The sequence below is a fragment of the Lutjanus erythropterus genome, chromosome 17 (genome assembly GCF_056507025.1).
Source record: "Lutjanus erythropterus isolate fLutEry1 chromosome 17, fLutEry1.hap2, whole genome shotgun sequence".
Lineage (NCBI taxonomy): Eukaryota > Metazoa > Chordata > Actinopteri > Lutjaniformes > Lutjanidae > Lutjanus > Lutjanus erythropterus.
This window is the reverse complement of record NC_139333.1, coordinates 30,404,060-30,427,005: the sequence shown is the minus strand read 5'-3', so window position 1 is coordinate 30,427,005 and position 22,946 is coordinate 30,404,060. Positions and strand designations below refer to the sequence as shown.

Below are 22,946 nucleotides of genomic sequence, written 5' to 3'. Positions count from 1 at the left end.
CTTATCTATCTTAGGAAGAAATATCTTATTAGAAGGCTTCAGCTGTTATTTCAATGTATCAGATACATATTTAATCAACATTTAGGTATCAGCAGATAATCAATATTAAAGAACCTAGATCTGGATTGGTGGTGCAAAAATTTAATTGAGACATCACCACCTTTTCATATATGCTGAATAACTGCAGCCTGCTTAATATTTATATAAACTGTGGGTCTAAACGTGTTAAAAGGTATTGCTGTGCTTACATTGCAGGCTTTAAGCATATATGTGTAAACATGCTATTCATGTGTCTTTTGGTCTTCAAACATTTCTACTCCTAGGTTTAAATGCTAACTAAACCCTAACCAAACAACAGAATAAACCAAAGACATTCATTAAACCCAACTTCCAAAGTTAATGAAAAACAGGAGAAAAATGTTATTAACAAAAATGTCAGTTCACCCCTATGGCTATAATATGCAACTTCACAGGTTAACACAAGAAACAGCTGTCTAAGCACAAACAATGGTATTTAGCAGGGAGGCTAAAGCTAACAAGCTAAAGCAAACAACAGTCATTGTCCTTATCTAGGCTCACAGATCTCAACACACAAAGTCACAGAGTTACACAAATTTGTGAGGATGAGGGGGACTGCAGCACTGCTGTCAATCAGCAACCTTCAGCATCCCCTCGAAAACCTGGAAGCTAATGGTGCGTTCCATTCCATTTGAACTGGGAAGACTTCCTGAAGTCGGATTTTGACTCAAAAAGTCAAGGGACCCTCACCAACCCTGACCTCAAAATCCAATATGGCTACACCACACAACAACATGAAAAAAGCTATTCATAAGCACTTTTGTTTCATTAAATCAATTGTGCACACACTACCATCTGCTGACATACTGCTACACTGTTTTTATGTGTAAAATACAGCAGCAAGTTTTTTCCAACTTACACCTCAGGTGTGACGCCACTCCCAGCTTCGACTTCCAACCTCTTAGGTCAATGGAACACACCATAAATAGGGACCGGCTTCAGGAATCAGTCAAACTGCAGTGGTTGTATCACTGGTGGTCAGCCAATCGTCACAGACACAGATCCTCAAAGAGAACAAGAGCTGTCACACTCCACCAAAAACAATTAATGCAAGAACACACAGAAATATACAATACTTACAGCTGGGGGTCATAACAGATGGTTGTAGCTGGGTGCTAAGAGCAAGTCACAATATCAAAACCTGTACTGGCCAGTAATTAGTGTTTAACATATACAGTTTACTTGCCTTTGGCTACAGTGTCTTTTGCTCCAGTTTAACACACTCATCAAAACTGCCGTCTCCACTGATTGAAATAGTAACTTCACCTTTAAATTACTTCAGCTACATCTACATTTTTGTCCCAAATCTTTTGTAAAAAAAAAAATTAAACATCTTAATCTGTCATTTTTGCTTTCCATAACCTATTTTCTCTTTTTCTTCCAGATGTCCGTTGGTCATCATGAACCTGACCTCCAGCTCTGATTCTCTCCGCTTCCTTAGCAACAGTTCTCCTGGTGCTGATATGAAAGCCGAGCCTGCCAGCTTAGGTACTGTCGACAGCACTGAGTATCTTTATAGCGGTGAAGTAATGCAGATATTGTAAAGTTTTGTGCACATTTTAAAGTATATTCTTAAAAACATTCACAAGGATATGTAAGTGGAAGACAGGAAGTCAAATGCTTGCTTCTCCACGTCTTCAGGTGGCTCTTACCAGGAGTTGGCCATATTATCTGACAGCGTTGGAGGGTGGAAGCAACAGAATGTCAGTCATGTTTCAAGGCAAGGAGGAAACTTCACTGATTCACCAGTCAATGGGACTTTAATGCTGCCAGCAGAAGACTTTGACCCATTGGGAGGACATACTGTCTGGCAGGTAACAATCAGCTGTGATTTTAACAGCAGTTCTACTTTCTACTCCTGTTTCATTGCATCAGTTGTACTGCTTTTATGACATGTAGTAATTGATACCTCAGTTCGATCGCTGCAGTTATTGCCACCTAAATATGCAGACATGAGACATGTGTCAACTGCAGGTTGAAAGCACTCCAGAGCAGAGCCAGTAAGTTAGTTTTGTGGCCTTGCTGTGTAAATGCTGTGGCTTCCGTAGCAAACAATTCTAACTGCCAGACAAACATTTGGCTGTATTCTTCACATGGCTGGTCCAAAGCTCCAGGGAATTCATGGCTCATTTGTCGTTTATAGTTGGTGTTCCAAGATAAACTTTGCATCTACGGAAAGCTATGAGACTTGTCTAATTTAATTAATGACTTGATTTTTTCTATGCGAGTTCCTCCATAAGTCTGTTTAAATTATAGTTGTCCATCCATCCACTTTCATTTAAATAAGTTCCTGTTTTATAAGAGCAAGTTGTAATATGAGTATCATCTGCATAAAAATGTCAGTTTCAGTGTGAGAAACAGACATTAGTTACTTTTTAACCTTTATAGACCTTTTAACCTTTAGAATAGACCCTTGTCAGACCGCTATTGTTACTTCAGTCATGAAATCATTGCCTAAAAAGGATGGTTTTAAAAATAATGCTGTAATAGAATGTTATTTAATTTCCATTGCCCTGTCAATATCATTAGCTACAAGTAAAGTAGCAGTTGCTGTGCTCTGACATGGTTTAAATTAGAACTCTAAAAAGGTGCCCACAGATGATCACTGGTAAACTTTGCCCTGGCTTTGTCATTGTTTTCCTACGGGGAGAACAGCTGCACCCAACTAAGTGGAGGTACTACCGTTGGCATGGCCTGCTGCGCTTAAAGTTCAGATTATTTCACTTTGGCACAGGCTGCTGCTAATGCTTCAAAGCACAGCCAATGAGATAACAGCTGTATATGACTGCATAACAAGAGGCGACACATACAAGACAAGGAGGTAGAGAAAGCGATGGAAGAAAAGTGTTCCCCTCCCCAAACTCTGTAACACAACATTAAAACTTCTCGCCAGCAAAAGTAATGCACTGTAAAATGTCAGTCAGTTGGGGCTATGAGATTTGTAAATAGGCATATAATTTATGAACTTCGCTTAGCTGTTTGTATGCTAGTCATGAAACATATCACTGCACTTTGCCTGTCTGCACTGTCCTCTCAGTCACCAACAGAAGTGTGCTGCCCATTGTCTTATGCACAATGGTGTTTCTGTATTGAAGTGAGTCAGTTGACCTAAATCCCCAAAAGAATGTATTCCCAAGAAATCTAGATAATTTAACTTTGTTGGTGTTAACAATAGGATTTTCTTTTGAGATTTTGAGTCATTCTGTGGAAATCAGTAAGAGTGTCAATGCATTTAACCACCGTCTTTGGTTCTTTGTCCTCTTATTTCTTCATCTTCAGGTCATCATTATTGTCTTCCTCACTGGATCTCTTTCTCTTGTCACTGTTGTCGGCAACATCTTGGTGTTGGTGTCATTCAAGATCAATAAGGCACTGAAGACTGTGAACAATTACTACCTGCTCAGCCTGGCATTTGCTGACCTGACGATTGGCACGCTGTCAATGAACCTTTATACCACCTACATCATCATGGACCAGTGGGCCCTGGGGCCAGTTGTCTGCGACTTGTGGCTTGCCATAGACTACGTTGCCAGTAACGCCTCAGTCATGAACCTGCTTGTCATCAGCTTTGACAGGTAGCAGAATGTTTGTTTGTTGTTTTTGTTGATTAACATAGTACCTGAATTTAAATTTTTTGACACCTATGGATGCTGATTAGTTTGTTAAATGTGATTATTCTGATTACTTAACTTTTCTAGTATGTTACTTAGGCAAATTAACATACATAATGTTATATAACATAACTTACGTAGGACACATAACTGATGTATGTGCTTCACATGGGTCACAAACCCGTCTCTTGGGTGAAAGTCCCGTCTGTTTGACCCATCTATCCATCCCACCTCCACCATATGTTGACTTTCTTGCTCTTAATGCTACAGTGCATCATCTGACTTTAACGACACATCAAAACAAAAATTGAAGGGTGCCACTAGAAATGACGTTGGTGGAGTAGGCCTAGTGGTAGGTGTAGTGGGTCATATTTTTAACCACAGGGGCACAGATAAAGCTGCCTTACTTGATACGATGGGAGTGTGAACATGCAGCTGTTTAGAAAGACAATGTTGTGGATAGAAATGCACAACACAGTTACATTTACTCTGTATATTGCTCCTTTTTGCTGGGTCTCTTAGGTATTTCTCTGTGACCAGACCTTTGACCTACCGGGCTAAGCGTACAACCAAGCGGGCCATGACCATGATTGGATTAGCCTGGTCCATCTCTTTCATTCTTTGGGCTCCAGCCATCTTGTTCTGGCAGTACATTGTTGGTGAGCGGACAGTCCAACCTAATGAGTGCTACATCCAGTTTCTGTCTGAGCCCATCATTACATTCTGCACTGCTATTGCTGCATTCTACTTGCCAGTAACTATTATGGCAATCCTGTTTTGGAAGATCTATCAGGAGACAGAGAAGCGTGCAAAAGATGTACAAGGTCTCAAGGGATCTGGCGCAGGCAACAAGCCAAGTCAGGCTCAGAATCAAGGAGGTGGTAGTGGAAAAGCTGGCGGAGAAGGTGCAACTAACAGTCAGAAAGATTCGTCAACCATGCAACGCCAAATGAGCTCTCAAAGCAGCAGCAGCTATGAACTAAATCAGCTGGCTTCAGAAAAGAACAACAAGGACAATGCCAGCATACCAGGAGGAATGGGAGGCAGAGGGAGGTGTGGTGCATTTTGCTTCCAGTTTTCTTCACTGTTGCCAGGTCGCCATGCATCCAAGAGGTCCGTCAACACCATGACAACCACGGTGGGTGAGGCAGAGCAGAGCAGCTGTGACAGCTTCAACAACAATGAAGTTGGGGAGCAATCAGGTTCAGAGGAGGAAGCTGAGGCTGCAGGCCAAACAGGTTAGACATAACCCTACTAAGTGGTCTTTTTTTTTGCATGATGTATATCAAGGTAATACAAACATACATAATGTATAATGTCTACTATCTATCTGTCTATCTGGGTGCCTAGATGGTAAGAAATCTAAAAAGGGGAAGAAAAACAAGGATAAACAACCATCAACTGGCAAAAGTCGAAAAGGGTCACAGTCAAACCCATCACCCACTGACCAGTCACCTTCGTCCATAACCATGAAAGATGCAGCAATGGCCAAACGCTTTGCCTCAAAGGCCAAGACAGAGATCAACAAGCGCAAGAACGAAAAAAAGGCGAATGAGAAGAAAGCAGCACGGACACTCAGCGCCATCCTGTTTGCCTTTATCACGACATGGTTACCGTACAACATCATGGTGTTGGTCAACACTTTCTGTCAGGACTGTATTCCAGAAACTCTATGGGCACTGGGCTATTGGTTGTGTTATGTTAACAGCACAGTCAATCCCATGTGCTATGCCCTGTGTAACAAGACCTTCCGGACAACTTTCAGGGACATTTTGATGTGCCAGTGGAATCAAAAGAAGAATAAGCCACAGTTTCAACAGAGGAAGGCTGTGGCATTCAAGAAAAAAGATCCAATGTAGAGTGGCAAATTCTTTGGATGGATCTGTTATTAAAGATACATTTCCTAGTCTATATTCAGAGTTGGAATGCAGCATATGAACTCAAATTTCAGGGGAGAGATCCTGAACTGAATTTGCTTACCAAAAGTAATTCTTGCCTTACAGGGAGTTTTGTCAAGCTAAGGCTGGTCTAGCACATATGGATTGACGATTCATGGTCCCAGAGCATAACTGCTAATGAGCTGGTGATCCCTCAAGCTCATTCATTTCATATTGGCCATCATTTTGGCCCATGACACCATAGAAGAATTTGTGGAGTGTTTGCTTTGAATATTCATGGTCCTCATGAACCTGTGAACTTTGCTTTCAAGCCACAATGTACATTTGGGCACAACAATTATCAAAATCTAAAGTTCAAGGAGAATTTACTAGGAAGATTCTTGCCAGATGCGAAACCATTTTGATTTATCCAGGCAGTCATTGCAAGTTTCACCATCAGGTCAGTTTGTCAGTTGCAGAAAACATATCTAACAATCTAATTAGGAAAATAAAATTTTACCAATACAGAGGGAGATAAGGAGGCCTTAAGTCTGACACCACCCTCTGGATGGACTTCATAATTATACTAACCTGGGCTGAAAAGTGAAACCATTGTGGAATGGCCACTTGAGACTGGCTCAGTGGTTTTTGTCTCTATAGCTAATTTCCCCGTTCATGCAGGTGGTGAGGTTTTGTATAACTCACCTGTTTAAATTAAAGTAAGGCCTTAAGTTATGCATAATTAAGAGCATGCCCACTTTGAGTAATGAGTGGTAGCTGTCACAGGTGGCTAGTTTGGCTTCAGCTCCAAACATGCTTCACCCTTTACCTATTTTTAATTAACCAGGAGCTAGACAGAGTCAGGCACTGCCAAGATGGTGCACTGAGAGCTTCACTATGGCTCTTCAGAAACTTATGGGTGAGGTCATAGAGACTACATCCATGTTTTATACAGTCTATGGTTTTTACTCCAAGTACATATGAGGCTTGACAAACAGCAAAGGTTTCAGCATGTTGTTTATTCTAACATTTTGTATTCTGGGGTGTACCGAGTAAACATAGCCTGGAGGAGGGACTAGCAGGGTTTTACTGCTTGATTCCACTGAGTCCAGCTGTGCCCGGCCCCTGAAGCTGATCACGGTCATTTTAGACAGTGCTTGTGCTTCCACCAGAAGCGCCTCGCCATGTGCCAGAAGCAGCTCTCCGCTCTGCTCCGTGGACAATACACACCAAGTCTGTTTTTGACAGATGCCGTGTCAAGCTGCACAGAGCAGATTGAGCCAGCAGGAAGTCAGACATACTGTAGAAGCAGCACAGAGTCTGGTCAATTTTCAAAATAAAAGACTCAGATTGGAAAAACAGACAAAGAGGAAATTACGTAGCTTACTCACCAATGGTAGAAGCACAAAAAATCAAAGTAAAATGACCAATATCTGGTGGAGCAAGAAGCTCTGTGGAGGACAAATCAAAACCATGTCACAGACATGATGTGCCCAGTTGAATCTAAGTGTCTAGTAGTCTGTATTTAATTATTTTCTGCTCTAATAATAGAAAAATTCAATTATAGCTTGGTGTTGTTAAGGAAGTTAACATTTTGAAGGATTTAAGAGCCTTGTGGGGTTTTTTTTTTTGCCAAAATTAAAGCAACATAGCTTCTGTTTGTTTTGAAGACTGATGTTACCAGGACAATTTGGATCTCAGCTTATGGTTTTCATTGTGCCTTTTTTGTTTTCAGAATAGTAGGTAACACTTTTGGTAATGACATTTTAGTTACTGAACTACTGGGCATAACTTTATTTTTCATACAAATATAATATATAATGCTTGTTAAAGATTTGATAGCCATGTTAACTGAAATATTGCTTTGTTATAAATGATAACCTGGATGTCAGCTATGATGTACAGTCAGATGTCAGTTTATTTAGTATACCTAGCTTATTTGTTGAAACTGTTTTAGACAGCTGTTCATTAATTTTTATGATCAGGGGCTGTGATGTAGACACTTGATGAAATGAACAAATAGAGAGAATTTTTCAGGTATAGACACCACCAACTGGTTCATGCCTGGGCTGAGTGAGGTGATTTGTATTGAATGAGTATTATTCAGTATTGTAGTATTTGAATGAAGCTCACAGCAATGCGAACACAATGTGAACACTGTGTGACACTGACTCTTTTGTCTTTTCATCTGAGAAATGTTAGAGAGTGTAATAATGTGAATGCCCGGTGCACATTTAAAAGTAACACGGGAACAGGAGCAGTGCTTTTGATGGCCAAAATATAGCAAAGCACATCGTGAGTTGCCAATGGAAGGGGAGAAACTGGGCAAATTTTATTACACCATGTAACCCTAGTTTATAGTAAATCACACAGTGGGGGGCTTACAGGTACAAATGAAGTTGACAGTTCTCTTTTCTGTTGGTTAGAATTCAAGAAATAATACTTAACATAAAATGATGTGTGCAGATGTGTGTCAGCTCTTGGAAGGCTTGGAACACAGCTGGCAGTTTCATTTTGTAATATTCAGAGATAGTAAGTAAAAGATTGTCTACTTAATTACTAGATTAGTAGTTTTGTTAATTTTCATTTGGTGTTGTGTTGTCTATAAAGAGCACATTATGGAAGCATAATGCATTCACATGAAAAAAAAGGGTTCCCTGTTTTTCTGAATTTCAAAAAAAGTATTTTTTCAGAATTGTGACACCAAACCCTTAACACCAGCTCTCCAGCTGTGGGTAAGCTTCCAGCAGAATTTCCATGCTCAGGGCTCACTTTCAGCTCCCTCAAATCCCATAATCAGCTTCCAGCATGTTCCCGTGGGCCAGACAGGCACAGGGTGAAGGATGCAAAGTGCCAGACTAGTGCCAGGGGCACAAAGTGTCAAATGGAGTACCAAGGGCCCGAACAATTGCCAGCTATGTGAGGAGGGGCTGCTGAAGAGTGGGCCAACAGGTTTGGTTGGAGGCCTGAGATTCCAGGAGGGGGGATTATGTGCCTTGGGAGCTGGATGGAGAGTGAGTCGGGGCTGGAGACCCAATGTTATGGGGCTTTAGATGAGGTTTCGGGGCAAAGAGCTCTGCCTGGGCCCCTGGGTCTCATTGGAGGCTGTCTTGAGGCTGAGAAACGCAGTGTTAGAGGGTTTGGGACAGGCTTAGCGGGATGAGAGCCCCACCTTGGCCAACTGGAACATGCTGGAAGCTGCTTCTGGGATTTGGTGCCGTCTTCAGTATGAAGAGCCTGCTGGAGGTATTCCACTGATTCAGAATAACAGAGCAGGATGGTGTTTTTTTTTTTTTCATGAAGATTATCTTGTTACTTTAGAAAAACCAACCGGCATTTTTTCATGAAAATTGACTTGTTAATTCAGAAAAACTTTTTTTTTTTCACAAAAATGATCTTGTTTATTCAGATTTTATTTTTTCAAAATTATCTTAGTGTTCAGAAAAACACGACAGAATTTTGAGAAAGCAATCTTACTAATTCAGGAAAACAGCAATTTTCTCTTCTGTGTCGGTGATGCATTATGTTTCTGTAGCACATTCAGACATGCTGTGTCTACAAGTCTACATGATGGCCTTTTCATGAATACATTTTATTTTCCTGAGTGAATGTACTACATACTCAAAACTGTTAGACTTATTATGTCATCTAGAAAAGGGACATGGTATTGTGTATTGCACATCAAGATGGTGAACTTAGAATTGACTATGACTAAACATTACCAAAGTAATTAGAAACAAGATTTATTCTGGCCAAGCTGTGTTTCGGGTGAGTGACTGGACTAATAAATTTAGTCCGGTCATGTTTCCACAGACCTCTTGCTCTTGCTCTGTGTATCTGGTACGCAGCCCTGAATGTTTAATACCATCCCTCAGTGGGACTTTACAGTAGTTAGCTGAAGCTTTAATATTCACAGATCTATCCAAGGTTTTTAATCAAAGAGAGAGAGAGAATTGTGTGCAATGGAAACCACAGGTGAAATAAAGTCCTTTCAGTTTTGTTGCTCTGTTGAGGTTTCCTGCACGCATGATTACACCCCGATCACTCTCTCACACACTCATTAACTGGACCCAGGTTCCTTGTTTAGGCAGATGAAATTGAACACAACGTCCTCTTTCAACCACCTCTGCTGTTTTCCACTGACAATGATATGAGAACATTTCTAAGAGTTACCTACTGCTGTGAGAGAATAAGTACTATGCACTTGTGTGTTGATTAATGCATTAAAGGTTCCCTGTGGAGTTTTAGACCTCTTGTAGCGCTATGGAGCTGTTTTTCTATGACTCAGTTCCTGTTTTGTTTGTCTCCTTCATGCACAGCCTACAAGTGAAAACTCAGTTCTGCTGATGAGGTCCTACTGACCAACAGGTGGCAGTAATGAGCCAAAATATGGTGCAATGCACCAACAAAGACAGCAAAGAATAAGACTGCTGACTTGCAAACATGGATGCAAACAGTGAAGGATTTAAATTGCTTAAAAAAATCTGCTTTCTGCATGTTTTATGAAGAAGAAAATGCACTGGATTTGTCTGATAGAGCTCAAGGATGCACACAATGCATTTTGGTGAGTAACACTGAGCACAAACATAACTTTTGTTTGTTCACAAGAAAACTCCACAGGGCACCTTTAATTCATATGTCTGTACAAAATGTTTTTTTTTTCATTGATGTTCACGTGTATATGAGTTGAAGAGCAATAAAATTAAATGTATACTCTTTATCATATTTATCAATGACTGCTGAAAAAGATTCTGGCATTCTGTCATACTGCTGCTGCTTGGTGCAACAACTCCCTCAAGTGGCTTTATTATTAAACTGCCAAAGAGATGGTGTCAAACTGACTTTACTATGTGAGCAGAGTTGATGCTTCTGCACACATGACATTCATGAAGGATGTAGCCATATCACAGTAAACTTCATAATTCCAGAGAGAAGTAGTTTTTATGTATGTATTTAAAATGATTGAAATATTTATTTAACAACAGTCACTCAAAATAATATTTACTTTGTCTACACTATAGTCACAAACTTGATTTGAGGAAAATTTATTTCTCCAAAGTAAAGGCAAAGTTAAGACTATACAGTGATACAATCCAGCTAGTGTCCAACTTTTTAGTTAGGACCTCTTTTCTATCATTGAGTAAACTGACTAAGTGATATATTTTATGTACTGAATAAGAATAACTGTACAGAATCACTGATAAACTTTGTGCAGAATGAACCCTGTCTGTTTTATGTATTTTTCAGTTTTTAATTTGTAAATACTTAACAAGCTTCTTTTTAAGACAAATTCAGTGCTTTCTTCTCCCTGATGCTTGGCCATTTTTCTCTTAGCTCTTTGGTTGTTTTAACTGTGTACGAGGCTGTTTAGCAGAGAGTGAAGTCTCTGTGCAGCTTGTGTTCAGGTGTTCACCATGCAGGGGCATTTCTAGAGGAGGGGAGCGGGGTTATCTGTCCAGTGAGAGGCGGGATCTTAGTTTGACCGACTGTGGATGGTGATGAGCATTTTTAAATATGCATTGTTTTCTTTTGTATGTATCCTACTTTATTTTTTTATACAAGGTTAATTTACTTCAATACTACATCATAAAATATGATAAAAAAATTTCATGATGGAATGCTGAGGCTGAATTAGTCAAAACAGTTACAATAGAGGTACAATTTCTTTTTATGGACTTAAAGAATAAAGTACAGAAGCTTGATTTTATATTTTTATGATCCCACTCTGTTGTGTTGTGATTAGTAGCACTATTTGTCTTTTAAATAAAAATAAATAAACACAGGAATGTAAGAATCTGTAGGATATATTAGTAATTGAAGTAAAAGAAATGGTATGGGAAATGGCTTCATACCATGCCTGTATTAGTCACTTGGACCTTACCTTGCGAGGCACCTGGATTTGCAAGATCATGAGATCTCGCGATCATGCTAGAACCCATCTTGCCAGGCTCAAAGCTATCTGTTTGTGTCTGCAGCAGAGGTGGCGCAGCCAGTCAGCGTCCTGGGAGGGACTACTGGCAGCTACATGTGTGGTTTGAGGTGCACAGACATGGAAACGACTCACCTTGAACAGTGGTGGCTCTTGAAGAGGTTAGCATAGATACTGTGATAGCATCAGTTATATCAGAATAGTATTTCTTCATTGAAGGAAGAGCAAAGAACAACATTGAAGGCTATTATAGACAGAAGAATGTATTGGCTTTTCTTCTGGCCAGCTTCAGCTTTGGTTGGAGTTGATCTGATGTTAACTTGGGCCACGCCAGTCAAAGAAAAGTTTTATTTTTAGTTTTTATTTTTTTACGTTTATATCTCACATCTCATATATTTACATACACTCCATTTTTATGTTTTAAAAGTTTCCTTTCAGCCCTTAAAATTGAGAAGGCTTCACGATCCCCTCTGAAACTTTGGTGACCTCTAGTGGGTGTCAGGTGATATAGCCTACATGTTATCATCTTCAAACGTTTTTCCTCAGGGTGCTCCACTTTCCCTCACTATCAACAGCATGTAAGTTAATGTAGGTTAGTTTCTGCTGCCCTGACAAACCTCTGGCTTAGAACTGTATTACAGCTGATTTATTGTTGGTGGGGCAGCTGCCAACTGCTCCTGATGGGTCAGATGCAGAGAAAGTGATTCACTACGCTGTATAACTGTGTATGTGATGTGTGTGAATATTATTAATAATATTAATTGATTTATCACTTATTTCCCAATTAAAAATGGATAATTCTGGTGGCCTGGTAGCTCTGTGTACAGTGACTGTGGGTTTGATTCCTGCCTGTCATTCCCCCCTCTCTTTCTCCTTTTCCTGTCTTCTCTTCAGCAGTTCTACATATTAAAGGCATAAACACCCCCCAAAACATACATATAAAAAAAGCATGAGTTTAATTCTACCAGTCTGATTTAGGCTCTTAAAGTCTGTCTTTAAGCTTTAATCTTATGTGCTACATGCAGCTTGTTGAACTGTGATTTGCAGTAATGTTGTGCAGTTTCATGGTCCATATTACCATTATGAACTGCAGGATTATATTGGACAATCTTGATTTTTGGATTATATGTAATCTCAGTTTTGACCAATGCACGCAGATATTTGAACATACTCACAGCATGAAGTGTTAAGTTAAGAGGCTTTTTGGATCTATACTCTCAACTCTGCCTCATTTTTCAGACTCAGTGTATTTAATAGGAGAAATCATATTCATGGACTACAATAACCAGGTAAAACTAATGTTTACATGCAAATGGTCACTAATCATATTTTTCAAGCACTCTCAACTATATTTTTGAACAAGAATTTGCATAATAATGCTGTTCAAATGTAATATTACCAGTCTGGATGTAATGTCATGATCCATTTTTAATTTGGTACTTTAGTACTGGTACAGTATTTTCATGATGAGAAGAGTTTATGTATTTGTGACTATTGTTTGGATCTTTTTCTCCCGACCATGTTAAAATAAAATCAATAATTAGCAGGAAATCAAAACAGATTAAAATAACTGAACATATTCTGCAAAATCTCTAACATCATAAATAATATCTGTCTTTTCAAGTCAAACCATAAAAAAACATTCAAAACAAAATGAAAGAGAAAAAAGAAACGGCATGGAAACAAAAATAAACAAAACAAAACAAGTCAAACAAGGCACCTCACACATCCTGTGTCAGGTCAGGTCACAGTTGTTCCATAGGTTAACTCCTTGACAGTGAAACAATGCATTTTTGCTTTTGTCCTCACCAATTGTTTATTGAACATATGCAGGCCTTTAAGATCATGTTTACTGTTTGGTTGATTTTTTTTGCTTTGTACATGATTTCAGTAGTTTTGAAGTCAAACAAATCCTTAAATTGTAGTTTTCAGTTTGATAAAACGTGAGTTTGTTGGCTTGTTTACAATCACTTTAAGATATGAAATTTGGAAATGAGGTAGAACATTACTAGTCATTTTTTACTGGTTTCAACTGTCACCCTTCTGTTCACTTTTGTCTCAGCTGAAATGATATAATCCTGACATAAAATACAATCTTGATATGGGAAAATTTGAAATTAGGCTAAAAATCAGTTTAAACTGATCAACTATAACATAAAAAATTGTAAATCTGGATGAGAAATACATAAAATAATCGGTAACATCAACATTTCTGTGTCAACTGTGTCAAACTCCCTCTGCTGAGGAAGATCATCTAATGTGATTGAAAACTCCACAACAGCTTGTGGTTGGATTGATTTTTCTGTCTGCTGTCTTCAATAAAAATTAGAGTGAAAAACGCACAATGAGGAATATACATATATGACTCTAAATCCCACAAAACTCTTAACATACACTCTCAATAATTTTGGTCTAGTTCCACTTAAAAATGTAAGTTAACAGAACTTAGATTGAAAAACTGGTTCAAAGTCTTATTTGAGTTAAGTGAACTGAACATTTTAGGTGCAGCTGCTCCTGTTGGAGCTGCTTGGTCCAATATCGGCACAATGACAATATGTGAGACTGTTGTGTAAGAAGGTAGGAACTTCAATCCAACACTTTTTCATGGTTCACAGATTTTTCAGTATTGTGAAAACAACCAACCAGGACTTATTTCAGTGTATTAAAGACACATCTATGTTTCCTTCAAACTATAAAAAGAAGACTTATAACTCCCACATGGATGTCCTGCTCGTGTGCACAGGCTCCTCAGCGGCAGCCATGGGTTTGATTCCAGCCTGTGGCCCTTTGCTGCATGTCCTCCCCTCCTGTCCCCCATTTCCTGTCTGTCTAAAGCTGTCCAATCAAATAAAGGCTAAAACTCCCCCCAGAAAATTAAAAACAAAAGACTCTCACACAATACATGCTGGGAAGTCTGCCAATATACTGTGCCTACACAAAAATAAATGTTGCTTTGGCTCATTTTTATTAAATTGTGTGTACAATAATGAGCTAGTAAAAACACAGAAAATTGCTGCCGTTTTGTGTTCAGCAGACCAAAGTAATATGAACAAACTAAAACAAGGGTTGTCTTATGACACTGCTTGAGATCTGAATTAAATTAAATAAAAGTTGAGTTTACATGAATTAGTGGATCAGTAATTTTGTTTTGTAATATTCTGATCAAATCAGCTATGTAGGCTATAATTCCTGCTTGTATAATGTATTCATGTGGTGTGGGAATAATGGACAAATTGATTTCCCAACTGTGAACGCCCCCTCAAGTTGGAACAATAACTCTGTTCCCTGTTGCTGTTTGTTGACGTCATATAAGCAATCTTCAATCTTTCATTTTTAACCTATCATCTTAAATGGAGCATTTTATTTACAATGTTCTAAAAAAAACTAATAGTTTATTTTCATTTTCTTGTTTGTGGTTTGGTCTGATCTGGTCAGGTGTGGTGTGATCTGGTGTGGTAAGACAGGGCAACAGTACGTCACCATATTCTTCAAAAAGAAAGCTGGTTGAGTCTGTGAGTGGTCAGTTTTGGCCACAGTGTAATGAGCTACTGTTGCTACTCTAACATTAGTTACTTCATATTATCACAGAAATGTTTACATCTCACTTCTCTTTTCGCTGATATTTAATCAATGCAGGAAAACCTCTATGAAACTATTGATGCTGTCCCTGATGCCAGGTCCCACAGATGCAGATTCAGCTTCATCCTCAGCAGCCCTGTGTCCCTGTCCCCCAAATGAACCTGTCCTACTCTCAGCTGCAGGAGGTGAGCAGCGTTGTGTTGAATCACGTGTCACTTGGCATAATTACAGGAGTTCTGTGGCAATTTATTTGTGTATTATTATGAAAAAAAAGTAATGATAATGATTATAATTTGAAACAAAAACAGCCTGCAGTCTGTACTGGATGCTGGACAGTTTGAAGCAATTGGCTGTCACTCACACTCAGTCACTGAGTCTGAGTCACAGCCAATTAAAATAATACTAAATGATTTCAGTCTGCATCAAGGTATTATTAGTAATAGCTTGATGCGGACTGAAATCATTTACTTGATATTAGTAGTGGTGATACACACTGAAGGAATTTAGGTCAGTATTCTGCAGGATTATTATTTGTTTCTGTGATGCATGCAGTTAAATTTAAGTCAACAAAATAGTAGCAACTGAAATTTTTCTTATGATATTATTACAAATAGTATTATATTAAAGGATATATTATCATGTGTACAGCAATAGCACAGGGTTGGCGTGGCTTGTGGCCCAATGTGATATCTGTTCATGGGGCCCAAAATCCCTGGTGATGCCGCTGCATGCACGCATGCAAGTGATCACATGATCAGGCAAAAGCATAACGTTCTGTGATTTGAACAAGAAACTGAGTTTACAACCATTTTTGTAGATAATTAAACTATCAAATATGTATATATGCTAATTACAGTTGACTAATCAGCTGATTAGTTCCTTGATTATTCAATTAAGAGTTGTTTGGTCCATAACATGTGAGAAAATGGTGAAAAATGTTGATCAAAGTCCAAGATGACGTCCTCAAATGTCTTGTTTTGTCCCCAACCCAAAGATATTCAGTTTAATATCAGAGAGGAGTAAAGAAACCAGAAAATATTCACATCCAAAAAGCTGAAATCAGAGAATTTTGACATTTTTTCTCTAAAAATGATTCAAACTGATTAATCGCTTACCAAAATAGTTGGCAATTGATTTAACAGTTGATTAATTATCGATTAAATGTTGCGGTGCCAGTTTTAACTGTTAAACAGAAAATGCTTTTGAAAACCAGTTTCCTGCAGTGATGGAGAGCTGCATAAGAGGTCCCTTTATTGAAGCCTTGCCCACACTTAGCACTATGGGTAATGTAGGCAGGAGTCTGCACAGAAGGGTGTATATTTCTGTCCCCTGCACCTCCAGTTTCAGCATCTTTATTCCTCTCAAGTATTTTTACCCTTTTTGCCAGCAGGCTTGGCTGTGTTTCCACATCCCAGTTGCTCTCCATCTCTCCCAGTCTGCCTCCCTCTCAGCTCTCCACTGAGCATGCAGTGCCTGCGTCACTCCTTTCAGCAGATGGAGAGGAGGAGGAGGAGGAGGACGAGGAGGAGGGGGAGGAGGGGGAGGGTAAGACAGGGAGAGAGAGAAAGGGGAGGAGGAAAGGGGTAGCTGTATCTCTCTCTTGCATCAGCGTCAACATCACTGCCACGCCAGCCTTCGTCACCGGAAAACAACGAGGAAGATCATTGCACAAGAGAGCTGGTGGGGGGAAAAAAAACACCATCAGCAGCAGCTCCTCCTCCTCCTCCACCAGACGTGCATCCACAGATTAGCCTAAAACGCTTCTACCTTCTTCACCACAGGCATCTAAAGGCTCCCCCAGGCAGGAGGGAGCTCTCCCAGGCATGACCTGAGAGGCTCAGGTCACTCTCCATCAACATGGGCAACCAGGAGGCGAAGCAGAGGAAAGCTGCAGCAGCAGCGTCGGGTAATGGAAGCTACCCTTCACTGGATGAAGGATGGAGAGAGGGAGGAGGGGACACGACAAAAAAGGGAGGAAAGAAGCAGGGTAAGCATGGAGGTAAAGGAGCAGGCAGCAGCGGAGGAGGAGGAGGGAAGAAAAACAAATCCGAGTCCAAGTCCTCTGTTTTCTCCATCCGGAAGAGAAAGGGCAACCTGAAAGGGAAAGGAGACGTGTGTTCATCGGTGACAGGCTCAAAGGAGGACGTGTTAGCATCCCAACATGATGAGCTGGATACAAAAACACCTGAAATGTCTGCGGACGAGCTGGGACAGTCGGACACAGAGGCTGCTTTTCCCGAGAAGAAAAAGAAAGCTGAGCAGGGGAGGAAGGATGGAGACAGAGCTGGAGGAGAGAAGAGGCAGGAGGTGCAACGGAAAGCCTCCACAGCAGCGACGTCTCCCGCAGAGGAAGGAGGGCAGAAGGGAGGGAGCTCGGGGTCAGACACCGACATCTACAGCTTCCACTCAGCGGCTGACCACGAGGATCTGCTCGCAGACATCCAGCTCGCTATCAGGCTGCAGCACCAGCAGCATGGGGGGGTTAACTCGATCATGGAAGCACCAAACGGGGGAGAGAAGGATTTGAGCTGGGGAGGAGAAGAGGGGAGGAAGCAGAGCAACGGGGGAGTTAAATTAACTCCTCCTGAGATGCTTGACCTGACCCCTGAATTAGAGCTGGGGTCAGACGCCCTGTCGTTCCTAGAGACGGGGACTCTATCCAGCTCTGTCAAGCACATGGACCAGCCACCGTCAACGCTGCACCTCCCCTTCCAAACAGAGGTGCAAGAGAGGAGGGAGGAGAAGGAAGAGAAGGAGGAGAAGGAGGAGGAGGAGGTGGAGCATCCGGAGCTAAATGGGAAGGGGCAGAGGGAGAAGGAGAGAGAAGCTTCTCTTTGTGTTGCCACAGGCACAAAAGAGCAGCATGCTTGGCTGCAGCAGCCCCCTCTTACAGCCGTCACCATGGCGACTACAGGGGGGGCAGCAGTCAGCCCGGTCACCACGGCAACCAGTGGTAACAGCTTCCCTGATCTCACAGTTGACAGTATTGGGAGAACCCCAGGGGAGGAGGGGGAAGCAGGAGGTGAAACCCGGCAGGAGGATGAGACTGAACCCGAGGTGGATGAGCTCAGTCCTCCACCCGCTGAGCCCACAGAGGGGCCGAGCTCAGGGACCGTGTTCGACGAGGGCGAGGGTCAGCTGGGTTCAGCCACCAGTGCCGAGTCCCTCGAGGACTGCCTAAGTGCCGGGTCCAGCCACTCTGCTGCGGCCGGCGCCTCCCCCTCCGCTCAGCAGGAGGAGGTCAGGAGGAGCAGTGTGTCCTTCAGCCCGCTGCCCCCCCAGGAGAGCCCCACATTGGCCAAACGGCTCCTCAGGTCCACCCACTCATCCTCCTCCTCCAGCCCCGTGGTGAAACCCTACCCTCCCATCTTCCCCTCCTACATCAAGACCACCACCAGACAGCTCAGCTCCCCGGGACAGTCCCCGGCCCTGTCCCCATCACACAGCCCCCTGTCCCCACGCAGGGGACACCACACCCTCCACAGGTATCTGTGGCATCACAGCATGTTCATTAGAATATTCAAACCTTTGCTTCTATTTTACCTTTGCCAGGATGTGTATTGCTGCCACACCTGAAAAAGAAAAGCGGATCAGTATCAAGTTATAATATTAAAAGTTTACTGTTCTAACAACATATTTTCATGTTATTATAACATACATCTTTATCATAACAATATACTGTTTATCTTGCTATAACATGAAATGTTGCATGTTATAACATAGTAACTTATTTGGAAAATGAGGTCATGCTTAAATGGGATTCCCTGTGGAGTGATAAACCCAAAATCCAGTAATCATATTCAAAAAAGAGGGGTCACAAGACTGAAACCATATTATAACTCATGGTTTGGGTTTTTTGTTAGTTATTTCCTGTTTTATTTGGTAGTTCTTGTTTCTGCATCTTTACTCCCTCCCCCAGAAATGCAGACAGAGGCAAAATGTAAGCAGTTCAAATGTATTTTAATAACAAAAGACGAGACTGGCTGGCCTGAACCAAAGACAAATCCAAAAAATGCAAACAAATCCAAAGAAGGCAAAAGTGGAACACAAAAGTCCATAAAACAAATGCAAAGTCCAAAAAATAAGGCAGAAATCTAAAGCGCATGGGACTGACACAAAAGGTTGACCACAAAACAGAGAAACACAAGGACTAAATAGACACAGGTGAAACAAAGGGTAATCAAAAAGGATTAAGATAGGAAGTAAAGTCAGAGAAACAAGAGGGAAGACAAAAATAAAACAAAACAGGAAATGACTAACAAAAATCTCCAAACCATGACAGTAACATGAAAAGTTTTATGTTACAACAATAAATGCTCACACCTGGCCTCATTCCCAACTCGTCAGATACAGATGATTTGTCAGCACCTCTCAGCGACTCATACAAACACAGACAGCACCCATCCACAACTATGGTGTCCCACGCTGTTGACTTATTATAGAGAGCTAAAGTCCCTCCCCTTCCGGTGACCTAACATCAGAAAAAATATGAACAGTTGTCTATGACAAGAGCCAAATTATTATTTGGTTCCATTTGAATTGTGCAATGAATTGTGCATATGTTGTTGTTAAAGTCAAGAAAGTGTTAAAGTGGAGACTGGGATTGGATGGATGTCTCAAACAAACACAGGAGTTTCACCCAGGAGACTGAACTTCATGTCCCATGTGACACCAAAACATTAAAAGTTGAAAGGCACCTGTGTTGTCATGTTATATGACCTTTATTGTGTGAGCTGATTTACTGGCTTCACATGATGTACACAACATCTTATCCCAAACCTAACTAATCTGCGACCATTTTAGTGTTAAAAGACTAAAAGACGAGGGTAGCTTGTGCTTAATATCAGGTGCAAGGGGTGACAAATTATGTGACGAGTTGGGATGAGAACATGTTGATAATCTCATTATAACTTGAAGTATTTAACATCATAACAATATAAAAAGTACATTGTTATAATATGAAGTTTCTTGTTATAACACGTTATAACAATGTGAACATCCTTGTTATAACAAGGAAAATATCTTGTTATAACTTCACATTATAACATGATCGAATTTACTTTTTCTGGCCTGGCAGCAATACACATCTACACATGATACTGTGCTTTTAACATAAACTTAAACTGGTTTTAACCATTATCAGGTGATGCCAATCAGGGCTGCAGATAAAGTTGATTCAGCTTGTTAGATGTTTTAAGGATAATTCCAGTTCTCTACAATTTGGTCCTCATTGTGGGTATCAGTCCTGTTGGTAAATACTCACCAGGTCTGTTGTTGAGGTCTGGAATGTGATGTTTCTAAAACAAAATGAGGCACGGCAAGAAGCATGATGAGTTTGGTGATCAGACAGGTTGTAAACAAACCTCCATGTAAGTCTATATATACAAATCTATATATTGGTAAAATGATATAATCATAATCCATCACTGTTTACACATCAACTTCTTGGTCAAAGGTTCACCTGAAAATAAAAATTCAGTCATTATCTATTCTCATGCTGATTAAAGGTCAGGTTTAGTTTTTTAGTTCACAAAACACTGCTGGAGTTTCACAGGAAAACAGTGTTGCAGAATCTCCCAAACAATGGAAGTCAATGGTGACCAGTTTTCAAATGAAAAAACAACCACCATACTGCTCGTCTGGTGTGAACCAAGTCTCTTAAAGACCAGACATGCAAAGTTGACTTGAAACACATCATCCACACCATGTTTTTAGTCTGAATCTTCACTGTAGATCCTTAGTGTGGAGCCACAGTCGCATGCGCATGCACACTGTCTGAACTGTGTGTGTGATGGTGTGCACACGCAAGACTAAAAAACTGAACCTGACCTTCAATCAGCATGAAGGTGAACTATCTGGGAAGTCTGACTTAGCTGTGAACACAATGTATGGATTCTCAACACTTACCTCCTGAGTATAATATTATTACTGAAATAATACCCAAAGCTATGAAAGCTATGTCAACAGCTTATCACTGTTTCAGAAACCTGGAAAAGACCTTATGCTGTGTTTGAGAAAACTATATATGCTGCCTGTAGATCTTTGCTAGAAGACACTACATGATGTAAACACCTTCCACTGGTCTCTGACCTGCTTCATAGCGGCTGATATTGGATACACCTGCAGGAAGACGATCAGAAACCTGGATACTGTCATGATCATATACACAGGGATATGAATACTATGTTCAAAAACAGGAAAAGGCTCAAAACCAAAATATTAAATCACATAATAATGCACAGGTAAAGGCATTCATTGATAGAAATACATTACTAGTGTTTTTACATGAGTTAGCCAATGTACCAGACATTCAGACCTGCACCCCTTCATGTTAATCTGCTGGTAATTTTAACATATTAGTCTCATGTCTGAATGAGTGCTGTCTCTCAGTGTTTGGTCACTGTTGGATATTTTAAAACCCACAGCAAGATTCACTCTCTAATAACATTAAATGATGAAACTGAGTTGAAGTGAATTCAGTGGATTCACTGTGACAAGCGGGGAAGATCAGAGCGTCTCGCTCAGTCATTAATTAATGCCTCAGCAGCAAAATAAGTTTCCATATCCATCAGTGATGCAGCCTGAGAGAGAATACTGTGCGAGCGTGCAGTTCTGTCTGTAGATGTGCGGTCAGGACTGAATGAAGCCAAAAGAAACCTCTGTCTGAACGACAATAAGACATCACTTTAACAGATAGATGAAGCTTTAGTTTTAATGTTTCACATTTCTACTCTCCTGACATATAGCCATTAGTTTTCATTAATCTCATACATTATTAAAGTGAACTTGCAAAGACAAAACATCCTTCACAGTTAGCGTCATGCCTGCGTTTCTTGTTGTTGAAGTATTTTCATTGTGTGAAAATGCAGAGCGTGCTTTTCAAATCAATGTCCATTTCAGCTGCATTAAGCAAACAATATTAATATACCTCTGACAGCAATAAAAGTATGCATGATCTTTAGATGGGTTAGCTATGGCAGGGTATTACTAACACACCAGAAAGACATGACAAGTAAAGTTTCTTGTTATAAGGAGCCTTGGGGAGTAACAGATTACATGTAACTGATTACATAATCTTGAACCGAAAAAGGAACTGTATTCCATTACAGTTACAGATAAAAAAAAAGATGTAATCAGACTACAGATACATTTAGTAAAAATGTGGATTATCAGTAAGATTACAGTTTCAAAATAAAGAACAGTATCCTATCATGCACAGTGACACACAGCTGTCAATTCATTAGCATGGACTCTAGTGAATTTTTTTTTTTTGTCTTTGAATCAGTCAATCAGTCAGTCAATAAACTGTGCACAAAAAAGGAAGGAGCAGCTAGTCAAATTAATAAACCTAATAACCAACATAAAACACTGTAATGATTTATCAGTTATTAAATTAATCACCAACTATTTTAATAGGCGATTAATTGGTTTAAGTCATTTTTAAAGAAAGAAAAGTCAAAATTCTCTGATTATATTGTGTTTTTTTTTTTTTTTCTTTTACTCCTCTCTGACAGTAAACTGAATATCTCTGAGTTGTGGACAAAAAAAAAACATTTTTCGCCATTTTCTGACATTTCATGGACCAAACAACTAACTGATTAATGGAGAAAATAATCAACCGATTAATCAATGAAAGTAATCATTAGTTGCAGGCCTCAAAACACTATATTAGGCTAAACAATTTCACCATATTTTATACTGAGGTATCAGAAAGTAATCAAGTTATATTACTGTAATATTTTGATACTTGCATTGTGCTACTGATTACATATTTTAACAAGTAATTAATAACTGTATCTGAATACATTTCTAATGTAACTTTCCCAACTCTGGTCAACATAAGTTATCACATTACAACATAAAATGTTTTAC

General features: G+C 40.1%; 2 protein-coding genes across 2 annotated transcripts in view; both read left to right on the top strand.

Annotated features, from left to right (window-relative positions):
- Positions 1-1,478: 1,478 nt before the first annotated feature.
- On the top strand, positions 1,479-6,238 carry chrm3b (cholinergic receptor, muscarinic 3b). Its single transcript, XM_084740523.1, has 5 exons — positions 1,479-1,566; positions 1,720-1,892; positions 3,358-3,653; positions 4,212-4,927; positions 5,040-6,238. The coding sequence occupies exons 1-5, from the start codon at positions 1,479-1,481 to the stop codon at positions 5,546-5,548; spliced, it is 1,782 nt and encodes a 593-aa protein (XP_084596649.1). The 3' UTR covers positions 5,549-6,238.
- A 10,442-nt stretch (positions 6,239-16,680) lies between these two features.
- Positions 16,681-22,946, top strand: part of fmn2b (formin 2b) — a 37,299-nt gene continuing 31,033 nt past the window's right edge. The window contains exon 1 of the mRNA XM_084741432.1: positions 16,681-18,559. Coding sequence (XP_084597558.1) covers positions 16,932-18,559 — 1,628 coding nt within the window. The 5' untranslated portion in view covers positions 16,681-16,931. The remainder of the gene's footprint in view (positions 18,560-22,946) is intronic.